General features: G+C 36.1%; 2 protein-coding genes across 4 annotated transcripts; both read left to right on the forward strand.

Moving 5' to 3' along the window:
* Positions 1 to 6614: 6614 nt before the first annotated feature.
* On the forward strand, positions 6615 to 10214 carry LOC108855155 (uncharacterized). Of its 2 annotated transcripts, none has more exons than XR_008941873.1 (4): positions 6615 to 6906; positions 7326 to 9415; positions 9481 to 9600; positions 9957 to 10214. XR_008941873.1 is itself a non-coding variant. In XM_018628895.2 (4 exons), the coding sequence occupies exons 2-4, from the start codon at positions 7328 to 7330 to the stop codon at positions 9962 to 9964; spliced, it is 318 nt and encodes a 105-aa protein (XP_018484397.1). In that variant the 5' UTR covers positions 6615 to 6906; positions 7326 to 7327; the 3' UTR covers positions 9965 to 10214. The 2 variants fall into 2 exon arrangements, 1 of the variants encoding a protein (XP_018484397.1); XM_018628895.2 differs by having other exon boundaries at positions 7326 to 7517.
* A 584-nt stretch (positions 10215 to 10798) lies between these two features.
* On the forward strand, positions 10799 to 13249 carry LOC108851130 (uncharacterized). Of its 2 annotated transcripts, none has more exons than XM_057000587.1 (3): positions 10799 to 10966; positions 11309 to 12782; positions 12926 to 13249. In XM_057000587.1, the coding sequence occupies exons 1-3, from the start codon at positions 10830 to 10832 to the stop codon at positions 12965 to 12967; spliced, it is 1653 nt and encodes a 550-aa protein (XP_056856567.1). In that variant the 5' UTR covers positions 10799 to 10829; the 3' UTR covers positions 12968 to 13249. The 2 variants fall into 2 exon arrangements, with proteins under 2 accessions (XP_056856567.1, XP_018480049.1); XM_018624547.2 differs by having other exon boundaries at positions 11312 to 12782.
* Positions 13250 to 13864: the final 615 nt, after the last annotated feature.

The raw sequence follows: 13864 nt of genomic DNA on the forward strand, positions 1-13864 counted from the left end.
GCAATATAACATATTTATATATTAAAAATGAAATTTTATTGATATATTTTTAGGTTGGTACAAACCAACGCGGACCAAAAATGATATTTATTTAATTTAAAAATCTAGGGGAAAAATATTGTGTATCAAGAAAAAAAAATATATGATCAATTAGTGGTTTCCTAAAATGTAGGAAGTTTAAATGAATTTGCTGATTTTATTTGGATAGAGATATTTTTTTTAAAAAAAATACAATCCAAGTTTCCAAACAATTTTTCTAACTACAATCAAAGTTTCCAAACAAACTTATTCTTTATAAATGCTATCCAAGTATCCAAACACACCGAAATTGTAATTCACCTTTAATAAGATAGATAAATTTTATTATTATTTTAGTAAATTATTTAAATATTTATATGATCTTATATATAAGTTTAAAATTCTGATGACAAAGTAGGTGGACAAGGTCAAAGTATTTAGGATGCGAGCTCGAGACCGATATCCATCTCCTTCTCTTTACTCTTGGTTTAGGTCTGGCATTTTTTTTTTGATTGAATATCAAATTTATTGATCAAATGAGAAAACATTTATAGAGGAAGTTTATGTGGCTATACTGCTATGAAAGAATAAAAGAATATGTGCTCTATTTAAAATTAAACTCCACCCCGTAGGAACTATGAGATCACCCCAAGGACGCCTTCGGTATCTAGGGGTCACGGACCGACCATAGAATCCTGTTCAATAAGCTGAGCTCAAACCATCTCCGTAGCAGTCCTTCCAGCGGATGCCCTACAGTGTAGCACAGCGAGGAGATTCTATTACGCATCAGTTTATCAATTTTAATTTGCGAGTAATTGCTTCTGTAGATGTCCATCCTCCTACATGACTTCGTGAGTTTTTCTCCTTCCAGACTGCATATAGAACAGTTTGGAAAATCATTCTCCTGAGAACATTATCAACCCTATTATGCGTAGTCTGCAACAGTGTAACAATTGATTCGTTCCAATCTGGAGTGATGCTATTGCCTAGTAACCTTCATGCTGTGTTCATCCAGACAGTGAATGAATATGGGCATGCGAAAAAAGATGATCCCGAGTCTCCTCCGGTTCCCCGCATAACATACAACACTGATTTATACTCCAAGTATGCATTCTATCTCCAGTAGCAAGACGGTTATGGAAAGCAAGCCAGACCATAAACGACTAGCTAGGGACGGTTTGGCTGAACCAGACAAGACGTCACCACAAAACTTTACTCTTCTTTTCACGAGGTGTGTTCCAAGTCATTACTGTAGAAAAATTGGCTTTATAGTCACCACTGTCTGTATTTCATTGCACCCTATCTGGTCCCAATTGCAGCTGCTATCTTAGCATAGACTTGAGGATATCTCCGCTGACCCCTACGTCGAATCTCCCAACCGGTATCACCAGCCACATCTACGAGAGTAGCAGAATGCGCCACTCCTAGGTACCGAGTGCCCAGATCTCCAGTGACATCCAACAACTTACCAAGTCTCAGCCAATCATCAAACCAGAAATAGACTGATTTCCCATCATTGATTTCATACCTCAAATACTCATAGGTTATAGGTCTTAGTTTCAGGAGCTTTCGCCAAGTCCATGAACCTAAACTGCCCTCCTTTACATCCCAGTAAGAGCCATGTTTGAGCAGGTACTCTCTGGTCCAAGCTACCCAAAATGATCCTGCCTGGGAAAACATACGCCAAATGAGTTTCAAAGCAAAAGCACGTGAGGCATCTCTAAGGCGGGGAAGCCCGACCCTCTCTCCTCTTTGGGATAACAAACATCCGCCCATGAGATCTTTGCTTTGTGAGTGATAGTAGGAGAACCGGACAAGAGAGAAGCATTGCACATACTTTCTATTGTATCAAGACAACCCTTTGGCAGAATACATGCAGAGCTCCATAAGTTCACGGTACTTGTAATAACAGATTTAATAAGTTGGAGATGGCCTGCGAATCATAGCGCTCTGTGATTCCAGGATAAGAACTTGTTGCGAAGTTGATTTATCAATGGCTCATAGTCTGTTTTACTCCACACCTTGGATGTTAAAGGCATACCCAAATATCTGATGGGTAAGGCGTCAACAGTCAATCCCTTAGCAACATCAGCCTACGTTAGAGTGGTGGTTTTGGTCCCAGCAGCAAATATTGACGATTTGAACATGTTAATATGAAGCCCTGAAATGCTAGAAAACTGGTTCATTTCTTCAAAAACACCATCAAGATATTCTTCACTCCCATTTGTAAAAACTAGAATATCATCCGCGAAACTTTAGATGTGTAAGCTGAACCTCCTTTCACTTAGTGTGTTAAACCATTTTCCCATCCAGAGCCGCTTGGTCCAACATGTGAGAGAGAACATTGTTCACTATCACATAGAGATATGGAGAGAGTGAACAACCTTGTCGAATGCCCCTAGCACTAGGAAAGAACCCAGCCAGATCACCGGTCACTGCAACTGAGAAGGAGGCTGTAGAGATACATATATAGATCTGGCGAATGAACTGAGATGAGAGGCACTAGGTATGGCATGTTTACATACTCAATGTCTACTTCTTGATTTTTCTCGAGCTACCGCGTAAATCTTGGAGGGATATGCTTTGTTTTGTCACTCTTGAAATAGTCTTCTTTGAGTTGAGCGATACAAACCGAATTATCTTCAAATATTTTCCTCGGCTCTTTCATGGCAACTATTTCGCTTGCATCTTGTATGTGATGACTCATTGACCTAAGACAAACACATTCCCGACATGCTTCGTGAAGCGCAATAGTTTCTTCATGATTTGAAGAAGTCGCAACCAGGGTTTGTTTCTGGGACCGCCAAGAGATCGCGGTTCCACCAATTGTAAAACATAACCAATTTGCGATCGAGCCTTATGAGGATCTGATAAGTATCATGCAGTCGCAAAACCAACCATACCAAACTTGGGGTTTCTATGATAAATTAACCTTAAATCAACTATATTTTTAAGGTAACGGAATATGTTTTTTATTCCATTTCAATTTCTGTGAGTAGGAGCAGAACTATATCTTGAAAGTAGTTTAGTAGCAAAAGCAATATCATGTTTTTTACAATTTGCAAGATATAAAGCCCAAAGATAACACTCATATGATCCCGTTCAACATTGAGAGATCTATTTACCATTGGAGTACTCAAAGGAGTCGCTTTGTCCATGTAAAAGTGTTTCAATTACCTTTTCGTATAGTTAGATTGATGCACAAATATTCTTTCTCAGAGATGCTCTATCTGGAACCCAAAACAAAAAAAAATTATTGCTGAGCTCTTTCATTTGAAACTCTTCTTTCATATGAGTTCATGCATCATCAACCTCCTTTCTAGTTCTAATTATATTCAGGTCGTCTACATATACAACAATGATCACAAAGCCAGATAACAATGTCTTAATAAAAACGCATGGACATATCACATGATTCACATATCCCTATCTCAAGAGATATTCACTTAAGCGATTGTACCACATACGTCCGGATTGCTTCAATCTGTATAGTGGTCTCTGTAACTTGACCGAACAAATCTCCCTGGATTTTTCTTTCAATGCTTCAGGCATTTTCAATCCTTCAGCGAGTTTCATATATATCATTATCCAACGATCCATACAAATATGCTGTCACAACGTTCATGAGATGTGTTTCAAGGTTTTTAGATGCCGTTAGATAGGGTTGGGCATGGGGCAAGTACCCAAGATTTTTCCTATACTTGTAACCTGACTTACCCCGTTCGAGTATTAAAAAATTTGCCCCATACTTATACTTGCTAATACCAAGTTCTTGATTAATCAAGTACTAGTTCATATAAGAGATATTTGCACAAGTAATTTTATGTACTTGTACTTGCTTATTTAAAGTGAAATTTTTGTATTTGAACCTTTAAAATAAAATTTTCATTTCAACTATTGTAAAATTAGATGATTGTTTTGCTTGATTTTTCTGTTACAGCCGATACAAGATAATATAACATAGATTTTTTTTGAAAAAAAGAGAGAATTATTAGATTTCACATGTTTGATAAACTAGCTGAAGTAATATTGTAAATGTTATAAAGTATTTTGAAAGTCAAGTAACAGATCAAAATGAGTCAAGTAGCTAAACTAAATTTAAGATGTGTTACTTGGTTTAAACTTGCAAGTAATTAAATTTTCAGCCTTGTTACTTGCATTGATTATGACAAGCACTTGAGTTTACGGGGAAAATACGGGGCAAGTAACAAGTTTAAGGCGGGTAACATGTATTTGTGTCCAGCCCTACTGCTAGGCTTATCAAAAATCTAAACGTAATTGCATCCTTTACTGGGAAGTATGTTTCCTCAAAATCAATTCCCGGTTTCTGAGAAAATCCTTGGGCAACTTATCGGGCTTTATATCGTGTTACTTCATTCTTTTCATTTATTTTTTTCACTAATGCATAATTTAAAAAAACATAAATAAAATTGGAGGCTTAGCCTACCACATGATCCGAGGAGACATAGTCTACCATGTTGATCATTTTTTGAAAGTTTGAAGAGACATAGTCTACCATATTAACATTTTCTTTTTATTCAAGGTCTGAGGAGACTTAGTCTATCATTTTGACATTTTCTTTTTTTATTCACGGAGTTAAAGCCTACCACATATTTCTTTTTCTTTTTCTTTTTAATTCATGGAGGCAAAACCCACCTTGTGATCCTCTGATCGTGAAGGCAGAGCCTACAATAACAATCAGTCAGGAAATACAATGCCTATCATTCTGAAAAAAATAAACGGAGAAGGCATTAATAATGCCTATCACTTTGGAGCAATAATAAAATTAAAATAAAATAAATAGATTAAAGACATTAATTAAAACTTATCTCACTAGTTCATCGCTAGGCTAAGAGTGTTCATGCTAATAATGTGTTGTGAATTGTTATTTGTATTGGTGAGGAACGAGTATTGCAAGAAAAAAATATAAATATTATTATTGTTGTAGTGGACTACGCATGAGGAAGTGAAGAAGAGCAAAGATAATGACAATCCACTTCTCCTTACGTCCTATTTATACTACATAAAATTTTACTAGATAAAGATCCATGTTACTATGACTAAGCATGATAGACTAAGGACAAGTGCTTTTACTGATGAATAATCATTATTTATAACATCTTACATATTATCCACAGGGCAATTCTCTCAAATAATATTTTTTAAGTTTTTGTCACAAAAATAACACTCAAAAATAAAATGACCAAAATAGCACTTTTTTGTTTTGAAAATTTTAATATTTATTTTTTGTTTTTAAATATTTGAGCACATTCCTAAAACCTCATCCCTTAACTCTAAACCCTAAATCTTAAATTAATTAACCCAAGGGTTATAAATGCATATTTACCCTTCAATAAAACTTCTTTTGGTCATTTTCCTCGTTGTGATGCTATTTTGTGACAAAAACTTGGTTTAGTGCTATTTTGGTCTTTTTCTCTTATTCACATCACAATATTAATATGTCTTCCTTAAGTTATATTTTTAGTAATAAATAAATGTAAAAAAGTTCAAGCAATAAAACTAGAAAATTGGTTTTTGTTTTTTTTTTTATAAATTGACAGTTTCTTTAAAATAACTAGTGTTCTTAGATTTTGAGAAAACTATTTTTCAATAAACTTGATCGGATAAAAATGATTTTTACAAAAAACAAAAACAAAAAAAAATATTCTAAAAATTATAAACAATAAACCTCTGACCTCTAAGATGGAAGAAATAAAAGAGTGAGAACTAGTTTTTACCATCTTTCTCATTCTATGGATTAGATATTCTATATAAATCCCTTATATGTTAAAAGATGAACATTTTTAGAAATTAACCTTTAAAGTGTAAAGTATTCACAAAATTGCTATAATGTTTATATGTCAACATAAGAAAGCTTCTCACATCCCCTAATTAAAAACTCATCTATTACTATACAATTTACAATACAATGCCATTGGTCCTACTTACATGTATGATTCATATAATTTAATTTTAACCTTGATTTATATATTGTTACATAAATAAAAGATCTATAACAGAAAAATCAGCTCATTATAATAACGTTCACACCAAGACCTTAATATCAACCTTCGCTTTTTATATTTCAACGAATTCACCTCGAGAACCTTAAAAGACTGTAAGCTCATCTTCATATCCATTTCATTTGACATCATATTATTCAAACATATTATTGGCGATCTTTATATCCATTTGATCATTATACTATTCAAACATACTAAAGTCGTTCGTTTTGCTATCATATTCATCATGTATTTGTCTGTTTACATGGTTTTTTTATGTAATGGATAAATGAGATTGTCATCCCATTCGGCATGTATTTATATTTTTAGTATGTTTGAGGCATTTTATTGTATACATATGATTAGGCATGTTAAAATGGACAACTTGTAAACAGACGTAAACAGGCTTCGTTTAATATTACTGTCCGTTAATAACCCGTTAATGTAACAAAACTAAACGGGCTTCGTCGGACATGTCCGTTTATGTCTGATTAGGAAACAAGTTTATATAAAAGTAAACGGACTGTCCGTTAAGCTCGTTTAGCTTTTCATAAATGATGACGTTTTTGTGTAATAACCTAGTGAATGAGACCATTATCGTTGTTCAGTTTGTAATAACCTATTCTCTCCGCAGCGGACGTTCCTCCGCAGCTCCGCCTGTGTTCCTCTCTACAGCTCCGCCCGTGTTCTTCTCCGCAGCTCCGCTGTGTTCCTCTCCGAAGCTCCGCCGTGTTCCTCTCCAGCTCCGCCCGTGTTCCTCTCTACAGCTCTGCCTGTGTTCTTCTCCGCAGCTTCGCCGTGTTCCTCTCCGCAGCTCCGCTGTGTTCCTCTCCAGCTCCGCCCGTGTTTCGATCTGTTCATAGCAGAACCCTTTTGGGTTTTCTGGGTTCGTGGTTTTCTCATAACAGTGATAAGTTAGTGTTGTTTGCTCTTGATAAGTTAGTTTTGTTTGCTCTTGTCGATAAGAAATAGAAGAAACAGTGATAAGTTAGTGTTGTTTGCTCTGTATAAGTTAGTGTTGTTTGCTCTTGACTTGATGTGTCACTTTTTATATATAAATTCATTTTGAAGAAACAGTGATAACGTCTCTTGATCTTGTTCTTTCTGGATAATTGTTTTATATAAGGGGAAAAATATCTTTGAGTTGTATATTAAGGGAGAATATCTTGAGTTTTATATCAGTGAACAACAAATTGAATTTTCTAACGGTTGATGCTTTTCTTTATTGAGTTCTTTAATTTTTTTTCTTTAATTTCTCTTCTTTATAATGATCTTGTTTCTATGGTTTTGTTTCTTTTTTCGCAGAGATGGACTCTGAATCTCTGCGAACAATGGCACTTCTTGAAGCTAGAAGTGAATACAAGGAAATGAATGAGGAGGATGTTGAATTTGATGTAGAAGAGGAGTTGACAGAAACAGAAGCAGAGATTCAAACAGAAGCAGAGGTTCAAACAGAAACACAAGCAACTGCATCAACACAAGCAGCAAAACCTCAACGTAAGCGTCGAAAAACCTCTACTGTTTGGAAAGATTTTGTATTAGTGAGGATAGAAGATGGAACAGTAAAGGCTAAGTGCAATCACTGTGGTTCAACATTCGCTTATAATAGTAAAACCCATGGTACAAATCAGTTGAAGCGACACTTAGAGGGTTGTTCTAAGATGCCTAAGAAAGTAGATAGACATGTGTATGATCATTTGGTAGATCGTGCGATGGTTACTGAGGCTATCATTTACCATGATCTACTATTTTGATATGTGGAGTTTGAGAAGGTTAGAGAAAGAGAAGTATTTAAATCCCGAGTGTCAACCCATTTGTAGACAGACTGCTGCTCTTGATGTCTATAGGAGATATGAAATAGAGAAAGAGAAGTTGAAGGGGCTGTTGGAGAAGCATCATGGCAGGGTCTGTCTGACCGCTGATTTATGGATATCTAAGCCTCAGAATACGGGCTATATCTGCTTAACTGTCCATTACATTGATGATGACTGGAGATTGGACAATAAGATCTTAGAATTTTGTGAGATGAAGTCTCCACACACAGGTGATCTGATTGCCACTAAGATCTTCGAGTCATTGAAGGAATGGGGTTTAGAGAAGAAGATTTTCTCAATTACTCTAGACAATGCCACAAACAACAACAGCATGGTGAGAATTCTTGTGGGCAAGCTTCAGATGACAAGTGGAAGTGGTGGAGGTCTGTTGTGTGATGGTAAGCACATACATGTGAGATGTTGTGCTCACAATTTGAACCTCATAGTTAAAAATGGCTCAGAATTAGCAAATATTCTTCTGCATAACATTCGAGAGAGTGTCAGATATGTGAAAGCATCGCCACAAAGGAAAGAAGCATTTGCAGCATGTCTAAAGAGAGTAGGAAATAGAAGAGGGGCTGGATTGTCACTTGATGTTTCTACTCGCTGGAACTCTACATACGATATGCTGGTTAGAGCTCTCAAGTTCAAGGATGCATTTGCTAGCATAGAGTCTTATGATCCGAACTATAAGACCAATCCTTCAGTGGCTGAGTGGAACCGTGGGGAAAAGATCTGTGAATTGTTGAAGCCATTCAGTGTCATAACAACCGATTTTTCAGGTTCAAAGTATCCCACTTCTAATATCTATTTCACACAAGTGTGGAATATACAATTGTTATTAAAGAAATATTCCACTTGTGATGATCTTGGGGTGAGAGAAATTGCCAGAGACATGCAAGTGAAGTTTGATAAATACTGGAAAGAGTATAGTCTAATCTTGGCTATGGGAGCAGTTCTAGATCCAAAAATAAAGATTGAGATGCTTGAAGCTGCTTATAGAGAATTGGATTCTTCTACTGCCAGCTTAAAGACTGAAAAACTCAAAGAAAGTTTGAGTGTTCTCTGTAAAGAGTATCAGAAACTGTCTCAAACAAGTTCTTCAGGATTTTCACTTACACCACATGAGATTGTCACAGAATCTCCTTTTGAAGATGATTATGATAATGTGACTTATAATAATTTTAAATAATCTGAGTCATTTATTATCTTGAAATCGATAATTTTGTTATAAATGTTCATAATGAAGGACTTTTTTGAGTTTGAAAAGAGCATTGGTGGTGGAGCTGGTGATCCAAAGACACATTTGGATATCTACTTGGAAGAGCCAAGGCTAAATAGGAGGGCCAATATAAATTTGGATGTCTTGACTTATTGGAGAGAGAACCAACATCGATTTGGAGATTTAGCATCTATGGCACGTGACATCCTCAGCATTCCGATCACCACGGTAGCTTCTGAGTCTGCCTTCAGCGTTGGATCTCGGGTTTTAACTCCTTACCGAAACCGCCTCTTACCTAAAAATGTTCAAGCTCTTCTTTGCACTAGGAATTTGGCTGCGTGGTTTTGCTGAATACCAAGGTAAAAAAGCTTTAAAATACCATTTATGACTATCTTTTGTTATTGATTCGTATTATATTTTGTAGGTACAATTGAAGACCTCTTTGATGAAAATGAAAATGTTCAAAAAAAACAAGTAATTCAGGAGCTGAATCTTCAACATCAAAAAATTGAAGTGTTTGATCGAATTATGGAAGTGATAAGATGTAAGTCTTTACTCCTTACTAAAACAAATAACCTGCAGTTTTAATGTTCATTTTGGTGATATGGGTCGTTTATAACATGGAAAAAATATCATGGAATAACTTGCTTCATCATCCTGCAAGTGATATGGGTCGTTTTTTTAATCTCATTTTAAGTATGTCTTTTGTTGTCATGGTGCTGCTCATTTTGTCATTTTGCAAAGAGTAACCTCATTTTGTCATTTTGAAAAAAGTCTGTTTTTACGGCCTACCTGATCGGTATTAAGAATGAAATTAATATTTTTGTTATATAAACTTCGCATGTCCAAATGGAAGATTTTGATTATCAGTTGATATTAATGTTTACTTTGTACACACAGGTGTTTAAAATTGAAGTGGAGAAAATGGCGCTTCATCTCTTGTGTCTTTTCTTACATATTCTTCATCTCATCTCTCTTGTCTCTTCTCTTACATTTTCTTCATCTCATGTCTCTTTACTAGCAATCAGACTATCAAATTGTCATGTTTTTGTAATGTAAACTCTGAACATCTTGTAAACTTATGAGAATGTCTTGTAAACTTATGAGAATGTCTTTCTGATGCATCATCAATACAAGTTTGCAATACATGTTTGTTTAATAATCACTACTAAACAGCAAACGTCTTGAATTTTTTTATATCTAAATGGGCTTTAAATAGGTATTTTAATGGACGTACAATAATCGGGCTTTAGTGGACATACAATAATCGGGCTGTTAGTGTAAACGGGCTCTAACGAACGGGATGTTAAATGGGCGGACATTAACGGACACAAACACAAACGGGCCGGACAGGCCGATATAACATCTCTACTCAGGCCCGTCTCAAATGTTATATAGACCCTGAATAAAAAAAAGTTTTCTCATACAAAAATAACTTTTAAAATATTGGACCCTAATCTTAGACTATAAAAAATCAAAAATTACAATGGACTATGTGCCAATGCACTCCTAGCACATGTCTAGAACCGGGCTCTGCCTACTATATGATCCACGCATACATATTTGTAAACGTGTACGTGTAAAAAATTATTTTTAAAAAAATAATTAATGGAAAAACACCAATCTCAAGAAAGAAAGAAAGAGATGGGGTCGGCGAGTAAACGACGGCGTATCAACTCACTCCTAGTCTCGTAGGCTGATTTTAATCAACTAAAGTTTGAAAATTAAGCAAACATAAAAAAAAAGGTTTTGGATTTGTGATTTTAATTTCGAATGAAAAAAAAAGAAACGGAAGAGGAAGAGTTTACGTTGTGCAACTTCTTCTCTGTGGGAGTTTCTATTTATTCTCTGATTATACAGATTTATCGAGTCGCCACCGTTTCTCTGGAGAAGGATTGTAAACTAACTCGGTGAGTTTCGGTTTCGATTGTTGTTACTCGATTTCTATCTCTACTGTTTTTCTCTTTTCTCTCGGGGAAAATCGCAGTAGTTACAACTTGAAATCGACAGTTTCCCTGTGTTATTTGAAGTGAATAATTGTCCTTTTTAAGTTACTTGAAATCACGATAGATCGATTCATTGAGGTTACTATTTTAGTCTAGATTGTATATGAATTTTTTTTAATAAGATTTTAATATTTGAAATGTTCAGTTTGTGTAAACAAATGGCTTAGATCTTGTATTTATCCAAAATGTAAATTTGATTCTATCAAAATTGCTTTGAAAATGTCTTGAGTAAGTTTTGTCTTGTAGCAGGGTGAAATTAAAAATGCGTTGCGAGGAGGTAAGAAGTTGGACATTTCCAGGTTTGGTGGCAGCGTTTCTCGATCTCTCCGTAGCTTTCTCGCTGCTTTGCGCCTCTTCTCTCGTTTATCTAACCTCCAAGCTGCTCGGTGTCTTCGGTCTGAGCCTCCCCTGCCCTTGTGATGGCATGTTCAGTGACCCTCGTAAGAACAAGTGTTTCCAAGAGACTCTAGTGAATCTTCCCGTGAAAAAGATCTCTTCTGTGCAGAGATCCGTGATGAATACAACACCTTTTGATGTGGGTGGTAAGAAGAGGAAAGGAGAGGGTAGTAGACACGTTGGGTTTGAGAAAGAGGTCGTCTTTAGTACTCCTTCTTGTGTGAAGGAGGTTGAGAATGCTTCGTGCTTCGATCTTTTAACCTCGCAGAGTTTAAAGAAAGGGAGTTTTAATGTCAAGAAGAGTAAGCGTCTCAGCTTCCATAGGTCCCCTCCTTATGGTCAAAGTAAGCACTCTCCCCAATCACCAGAGAGGACACTTTCATGGGAGGGAGAGGGTACATGCACTTCCCCCCCTGTGGATCAGCCTAATGAGACTCTTGAACAGGTGTTGAAGGAAGAACGAGCTTCTCGCGCTGCATTAGCTCTTGAACTCGAGAAAGAGAGAAATGCTGCGGCGACTGCTGCTGATGAGGCTTTGGGTATGATACTGAGGCTGCAGGAAGAGAAAGCGTCGATAGAGATGGAAGCTAGGCAGTATCAGCGGATGATAGAAGAGAAGTCAGCTTTTGACGCTGAGGAGATGAGCATTCTCAAAGAGATTTTGCTGAGGAGGGAGAGGGAGAAACATTTCTTGGAGAAAGAAGTTGACACCTACAGACTAATGTTCCTTGAAACTGAGCAGCAACCTCTTCCCAACACTCCAGATCCAAAACAGACGACTGACTCTTTTGGATTTGATATCTTCACTAATCAGACGGACAATGAGGTGAATGGAGTAGACCAAGATTCAGAGATAGAGGAAGGCATTTCATTTCCAGAACCAGACTCTGAGTCCAAGAAGGTTGGTGAGGATTGTTGTGTACATGATATCCATGTGGTCAAAGATGAAGACAACGAAGTGCAACTGAATGTTCCTTCGGACCATATGGTTCGGGATCTTCTCACTCTGGATAGATCACAAAGTGTTTTAGGTACAACAAGTTATGGACTTCCACCGGCGTTTCCACAAGGACAAAGGATCATGTCTCCAAATATGCGCAGAAACTCAATGTCAGCTGTTGACTATGAAAGACTTAAAATAGAAGGTGAAGTTAGTTTGCTGAGAGGACGTTTGAGGGCTGTGCAGAAGGGAAGAGAGAAGATCAGTTTCTCTTCCAAGGAACAGAGCAAATCGCAGGTGCAACGTTTTGGAGATAAAACAAGTCGGTTCTGGGAGGCTAAAGGAACGGGACCTATCGACTCTTCAAGCCCTTCTTCCACAATGGTGAGTTCATTGTTGATTTTGATTATTTTTTGTGGGGCGAAAGAATGCTAAATTTATGTTTTAAGGGTTTTGTTGGCTTAACAAGTGTATAAACTTGGCTTTTTAAATGGATGATGATGTCTGTATATCACCTTCTTTGGCAGGTAAAAGCAATGTCTATGTCATTGGACCTGCATAGCGCTTGAAAGTCGAAACTACAAGGTATGAATTTTTCTCGCATTACGCAACACAAATATAACAGTATGGGCAACACAATGTCTGCCAAACTCTAATGTGGTTTTTGCTTGGAGTACGTTTTCTGTTGGGAGTTTTTGTTTCAAACATTGTACTATAAACGGTATCGTTTCGGAACAAAATAGGGACGCTTTTGTGGTGGTCTTTAATTAATAACGGTGTGAATACTTTCTCTTTTCCATCTTAATGACATTTGCCTTTTTTCTATTTTTGTGATAAGTGATAACCCTTGACGCATCATTATTGGTGAGAGCACTTTGTGAGTTCATCAGAAAATAAAAAATAATAGTACAAATTATAAATTATTTTTAACATGATATGTACAAAATTGGTAGTCATTTGTATGAATGATAACATGTGTAGAAACTCCTTTTTGATTCTCTTCTCTCCCACAAAAGACTGCTTTCATTATCTTTCTTCATTTTTTTTCTTTTGGTCAGATTCTCTTTCTTCATTTTTCTGTTAATATTTTTCTATTTTTAAAAATTTGAAATGATACAATTTTTTGTTCCCTAAAATTTAAGGGAAATGACACAATTCCGTTGATTGATAAGCAGTCCAAGAAAAAAAAAACTTTGGAGCTCATACTTGCCCTTCAACTCTTTATCTGACCTATACTACTACTATATTTGACCTTTGAGCTTGAATAATTTAATATAGAATGTAGGAAATATTATAGAATTTTGGATTTTGAAGTTGGAGTTGGTGCAACGGACTTTTAAAGTAGATATTTTCTCATTTAAAAAAAAACACTTTTTCTATTGTGTGGTTACTATTAACCACCATATAGAAAAGAACATTTAATTAGCAAACAAAAAACGAGAACCCTTAAATATGTGGTTGTGAGA

This window comes from Raphanus sativus, unplaced genomic scaffold (genome assembly GCF_000801105.2).
Source record: "Raphanus sativus cultivar WK10039 unplaced genomic scaffold, ASM80110v3 Scaffold2780, whole genome shotgun sequence".
NCBI classification, from domain to species: Eukaryota; Viridiplantae; Streptophyta; class Magnoliopsida; order Brassicales; family Brassicaceae; genus Raphanus; species Raphanus sativus.

Excerpts from the sequence above, each read along its gene's own strand:
- LOC108851130 (XM_057000587.1), top strand. The coding sequence starts at position 10,830 with ATGAAAAAAAAAGAAACGGAAGAGGAAGAGTTTACGTTGTGCAACTTC. Across the intron at positions 10,967-11,308 it reads AAGGATTGTAAACTAACTCG|CAGGGTGAAATTAAAAATGC; the intron begins GTGAGTTTCGGT and ends TTTGTCTTGTAG. Across the intron at positions 12,783-12,925 it reads CAAGCCCTTCTTCCACAATG|GTAAAAGCAATGTCTATGTC; the intron begins GTGAGTTCATTG and ends CTTCTTTGGCAG.
- LOC108855155 (XM_018628895.2), top strand. The coding sequence starts at position 7,328 with ATGGACTCTGAATCTCTGCGAACAATGGCACTTCTTGAAGCTAGAAGT. Across the intron at positions 7,518-9,480 it reads ACAAGCAGCAAAACCTCAAC|GTACAATTGAAGACCTCTTT; the intron begins GTAAGCGTCGAA and ends TATATTTTGTAG.